The 6,000-nt window shown below is 31.4% G+C and overlaps 2 protein-coding genes across 4 annotated transcripts in view; one reads left to right on the top strand and one right to left on the bottom strand.

Moving 5' to 3' along the window:
* Positions 1–387: 387 nt before the first annotated feature.
* On the top strand, positions 388–2,675 carry LOC149482512 (trypsin-2-like). Its single transcript, XM_089704377.1, has 5 exons — positions 388–499; positions 728–929; positions 1,175–1,424; positions 1,704–1,853; positions 2,088–2,675. Exons 1-5 carry the CDS (start codon positions 448–450, stop codon positions 2,238–2,240), a joined length of 807 nt encoding a protein of 268 aa, XP_089560503.1. The 5' UTR covers positions 388–447; the 3' UTR covers positions 2,241–2,675.
* Positions 2,676–5,230: 2,555 nt separating this feature from the next.
* LOC149482511 (proton-coupled amino acid transporter-like protein acs) overlaps positions 5,231–6,000 on the bottom strand; it is a 43,061-nt gene continuing 42,291 nt past the window's right edge. For all 3 annotated transcript variants that reach the window (XM_089704340.1, XM_089704341.1, XM_089704342.1), the window contains exon 10: positions 5,231–5,525. In XM_089704340.1, coding sequence (XP_089560466.1) covers positions 5,287–5,525 — 239 coding nt within the window. In that variant the 3' untranslated portion in view covers positions 5,231–5,286. The remainder of the gene's footprint in view (positions 5,526–6,000) is intronic.

The raw sequence follows: 6,000 nt of genomic DNA, 5'->3' as shown, positions 1-6,000 counted from the left end.
ACGTTTTATGGTACCGTTTATTACCGCATCTGTAGATAAACGCAATAAACGCAATTGACGCAACTTTTCAGAATGTAGAGAGTAAAAAATTATGAATTTTGCAAAGACAAGCGAAAAAATATAATAACGTAGCTTGTAGTTTTTTTATGATGGTCTAATAAAACCGGATACAAATTTCGAAATTCTCTAAGGAAAAATTAGAAGCTTTCTCAGAAATATTTTTTTCAGGATTAGGATCGAGCATAGCCTTAATAGTGTTAAAAACATTAGAGGAAAAATGACTGTTTTATGGACCCTAACTCATGATAACAATGTAACGTGATACGGGTTATTCAATGCGATATTCAAATGAGCCTATGTAGGAATATAAAAAGGTAATGAGTCCAATTGAAATTCACAGCTCGTGCGTTTAGAGGGATAGTTCACTTTCTTGTTGACTCTGTTACGATGTGGTTTACCGGGTTTGTTTTGTTTGCGACAGCGGTTTGTGTTAGTTCGGGTAAGATCAATTAGTTCAGTTTGTGTTGTAGTGAAATCTTTGGATTGTTTATTGAATTACCGAAATTTGTAGTTCGCTCAGTTCGCCAAAATGTTTTCATTCAGTTTGTTAATAAAAATCACGAAGTGTTAGATATAGATTTATATAGAAATCCTAACGAAGTCAAGGAAGAAGTGATGAAGGAAAAGGATTACAGGAAAGTAGTATAAAATAAAATTTTCGTTTCAGATATAATTCAATCGGAAAGAGTGCCAGTGAATGGTAAAGATTATGAGCCAGGTTTTACAGATGATAGAATAGTGAATGGACAAAATGCTAACATTCAAGACCATCCGTACCAAGTATCGTTTATTGTGAATAATTCATACTTTTGTGGAGGATTTATTGTTAGTGAAAACTATGTAATGACTGCTGCTCATTGCGCTCAAAAGTAAGTGTTTTTCTCCCTTTTTATTTTTGCATTGGTTTCTATTCAAGAATAATACAAAAAATACTAATAAAAAATATCCAATGAATTATTTGCTTTTTAATGTTTTCAACTCACACTTCATAACCATGGTGTTTTAGTGTGAATTTTGTCTTGGAATTTTAAATGAAACGAAAACCAGGCTAAGACAATTTTTATTGTTATGTATATGTCGATATTATTTCTGACTTTGATTTTTTAAATTTTAGTGTGGATCCAAAAACAGTTGTAATGCGAGCCGGTAGCTCCTTCCGCAAAAACGGCACTCTAATAGAAATAGCGGAAGTAAAGGCATTCCCAGACTATGACAATCCACCGTTTGACAAAGACATCGCTTACATGAAGACTGCTAAACCCATAGAGTTCACAGATACGATACAACCTATAGCACTACCTCCAAGGAATAGACCTGTTGTTGCTAATTCAAAGATCGTTGTTAGTGGATGGGGCAGGACAAAGGTTAGTAAGATTCTGGTAAAAGTTATCCCAAAACATTTTCTTGTAAAACTGCCAAAACGCTCTTGGACTCTGAAAATGTTATGAGGGATATGTTGCAACCAATTAGCACAAGAAATTTCATTCAATTTTATCAAACGGTGCCATTTAATAAAGACCCTAGACTGTTAATTAAGCGGCTGATTAAGCTGGCTGTAAAATACACAATATTATAACACAAAAAATATTGACAAGAAATATTGTTTATTCGGACCATAAATTATAACATTGTGTCATTTCCAGCAAGGTGCATCTTCAATCCCAGACAGGCTGATGGAGGTGGAAATGCCTGTAGTGAGCTTCTTGCAATGCTTCCTGTCTTATCCGACAGTGCTTACCCAGAACATGTTCTGTTCTGGAAATTTCTTCTTGGGTGGAAAGAGTACTTGCCAGGTAAGTCAATCTTTCACTTGAGCATTTAATTAGTTAGTTGAAGAGCCTGTTAGAACAATCATATGATATTTAACAATTATTTTACCTATTTTGTCATCTCAGAAAAATACAACATTCATACCTAAACGTAAAGTGTTGTTTATGATGATGATGACTACGATGATGGTTATATTATAGGAAATTGTTTTTTTTTTCCAATATCACTGTATATGTATAATTCATTTGTTCTTTCAGGGTGACTCAGGTGGCGCTGCCATACAGGACGGTATGGCCGTTGGGATAGTCTCTTTTGGTCGCGGGTGTGGACAGGCCCTATCACCTTCTGTTTTTGCCGACATTGCCTCACCACTATTAAGGGACTTCATTACCGAAAACACGGGACTATAAAACTCCTATATGAATACTTAGCAATTGAAGGTGTCATGTTATGTTTAATGCATACTGAGAAATACCTATGCTAATCCAGCCTAATTATGTAAAATTATGATTTAATATGGTGTATAAACCAGGCTTGTTTAAAAGTACCTAATGTAATATTGATACAAAATTGCGTAGTTGCTTATAATTGTCAGAGTTTTTTTTATTTTTAATCGCTGTATGTGTCAGTTTTATAGGGTCAAAGGATAATGAACAAAATCATTTGAATAATATTATGAGATAAACACGAATAAGGCAGGTTTCTAGGAATTGCTATTAAAGTACGATAATAATTTATTATTATTTATAGCACACTAATTAAATGTATTTATTATCCGATTGCATCAGGATGATTGCTTATTTATAAGAAGTTATACAAAATAAAAACGATATGCAAAAAGAAAACGTTTTATTAGTTATTGTTTTAAAATCTACGACATAAACTTAATGTAAATGAATCTGATTATAGATGATAATAATCTAATTAACTCTGTAAATGTTTGTTCAGCATAAACAATTAAAATACCTTCTTACGAGAATAAGCAGAGAGGCGGCGAAAAGATTTGTTATAACTTCAGAAAATCTTTGAAATATCAATTTCTGTAAGCATTTTTTCGGTGCAGTGCTTATTGATCGCAATATTATGGTTGCGATTTCAAATTACACCTGTAGTTTTATGATGTTGTGGCATAGATTACTAAGTACGCAGTTGCTAACTACGTAAGTTGCGGTCTCATTTTTCATGTTCTTTTTTTTAATTTTATCTTTTTTACATATTATGAGATCTATATAAGATATATTTTTTTACATGCATAAGACTTCCCTTTTTCTCTTTTATATTGTGGATTACGGTAAACTATCGTTGGGTAAGGTTTTCTGAATAATAAGATTTTTCACCAGCAACCTCTCCGACTATATCCCAAAATAATTCCTACTTATAATATTGGAAACTTAATTTTAGGGAATTACTTATTCAAGATAGAATCATTATCTTTGTTAAATGTTTGAAAGGTGTGGGTGGCACGTAATTTTCACGATGAGAATGACTTAATAATAATTTTAGTATATTTTCGTTAGGTACTTTAAATTATCTCCAGGCTTAAAAAAAATTCATGTTACTACTTACTATATTTTGGGTATGCAAATATAAAAGTATGTGAATCTCGAAAAATTGCATTGTTTAAACTATTTTTTTTTTATTGACACAGCCTAGTTAATCCTGGCACAGTCATGTTAAACATTTGTTTAATCTTCGTATAAAGTTTACCAGTTTTTTGTTGTATTATACCTAAATTCCTAATTTAATATGAATGGGAAATGTGAATAATACAATACGCTTGAAGATGTTTTTGTTCTTTAAATAATAACCAAAACAAGGGTTTACAGAGGTCATCTTAAGAGATATTAAAGGTAGTATGATGCATTACCTTTTGATTACTTTTGAAGTAAAATTATTAATGAAAATGAAAATTTACTTTTAATGTATTGCTGCTTGCTTTGAAACTCTTAAATTTGGAAATTTGTGATATTATTAACATTGCAAGATTTGTTTGAAATAAATTTAATATTTGTCCCAGTTTCATCTTAAAAAACATTCTTGAAATAATAAAAATAAATTGCGAACATTTTCCTCTAAATCCGTGAAATTATTGAAAAATGTATATTGTAATATATTACCTACTAGTAAATTTTATGATAATCAAGTAGGGATAAGTGAATCATATTACATATCTTTTGTTCGTTACAACAAAATTTGGATGTAGGTATATTATTGTTTTTCAATACTGTTTTCTTTATAACATACCTATTATTTAGGGCAGTTGAATAAAAATAAAAAGTATGTTTGAAAGAAGAATACTATGTTTATATGTACCTAAAATACGTATGTACAAAATTTAATCAATAATTATTTTAGCTAAAATCGTCGACTCTAAGCGTTCAATAATAATTATAGGTAAGTATTCGTAAAGGCCTAAATATAAAAAAATAACCAGAATAAATCTTATTAATTTAACTTAAAAAATAACTGATGTCGAGAATAATTACATATTACCTATGCTTTTTTCTACGGTCATGACCCAAGTTCAAAAATATATGTTTCGGCATGATTTGCACTAAGGAAGGCCATCTGTTTCCGTTGTAAGGCATGTATTATTGTAAATATGCCTTGCAAAATATAGGTATAACTTAATTAATATCTTGGAAACAGATTTCACGGTTATTAGATATCATTTAGATTATTTTTTATCATATGTCACTAGTTGAATAGTTATCTACTCTTTTTTTTAAAGATTGAAGTAGATTCGGCAAACTGTTTTCTCATAAATATGTGTTTTGTTGCTTTCTGTGTCTTTTGAAATAAGTCTCGTCTTTTATTCTTAGCAAGTATTCGAACTCCAGTCCTCTAATAATATGAGTTTTATATTCATTTGAGTACCTATGCTTAGAGCTCTATGTTTGACAGCTATAACAACAGTGTAAAAATGTATATCTAACAGGAAGACCTTTCTCCATGTGAATAACATATTATCAGGAATAATATTAATATTTTTACGATCGTTATTCCCCATTTTCCTATACCCGGAAGCGACAGGAAGCATTCGTATATAATTTTACCAAGAATAAGATTGATTTTACCAAGAATTTTGTTAAGATGTTCTTGTTAATTAGTAATATTAATATTATATGATTTTCCTGATGAGTGAACTCTCGGATTACTTTTTAATACGTATTTACATAAATATAACAGTCACCAATATCATAACTAGTAGCCCATCATCTCAAATACTTTCATAATATGAAAGGTTATATTCGTTTGCGATTAAACATTTTTAAAATATGTCTACTATTAGTAATTATTAATGTAGAAGATATATTCTTTTCTTAGATTCTTATTTTGTAAATGATGTATTTACCACCAACCACTTATAGATCCGAAATATAAAATAAAACAAAATAAAGTCATAATCAATATATTAAAAGTTATTTACATTACAGTCGAACTTATAACTAAATATCACAGGCTGTCTATCATGGATTTGATAGAAAACGCCACGCCAGAGACCATAGCCACTAGCGAAAATAATACTATGATTGCGTTCTTTATTACAATGATGTGGAACGGTCCAGTGGCCTTGCCCCATCGGAAGACTGTTTCTGTGATCGCGGGCAGAGACAGGCCGAGGCAGGAGAGGCAGACTGCCCCCACTAGCTCCATGAAAAGCTCGAGCCGAGGTATCGCACACGCTAGGCCAACTGTAAGAGAAGTTAATTTTTAGTTCAAAAGCATTGTACAGTGAAATTTGTTGATATCTAAATATTTTCATCCGGTATTTTAGGAATCAGAAGCGCTTTTATAAGAAGATTAGTTAAATAATAAATGTTTGTCCATATTAATATTATAAATGCGAAAGTAACTCTGTCTGTCTGTCTGTTACTCAATCACGCCTAAACTACTGAACCAATTTTCATGAAATTTGGTATGGAGATATTTTGATACTCGAGAAAGGACAAAGGCTACTTTTTATCCCGGGAAAGTGACGCAATCTCGGAAATCCCACGGGAACGGGAACTATGCGGGTTTTTCTTTGACTGCGCGGGCGAAGCCGCGGGCGGAAACCTAGTTAAATAAAAAAAGGTTTGAGTTTGAGACCCTCACTAAAACTAAAATCATGATACTAAGTATCTCCATATAGTCAATGATATATTCAAATTATAAGTTGATAACAAG

Source organism: Colias philodice, chromosome 15, assembly GCF_061535455.1.
Source record: "Colias philodice isolate Cphi_HAF_F1 chromosome 15, ilColPhil1 Martin Lab GWU primary, whole genome shotgun sequence".
Lineage (NCBI taxonomy): Eukaryota > Metazoa > Arthropoda > Insecta > Lepidoptera > Pieridae > Colias > Colias philodice.
The sequence above is the reverse complement of the archived record's forward strand: the minus strand, read 5'-3'. Positions and strand labels throughout refer to the sequence as shown.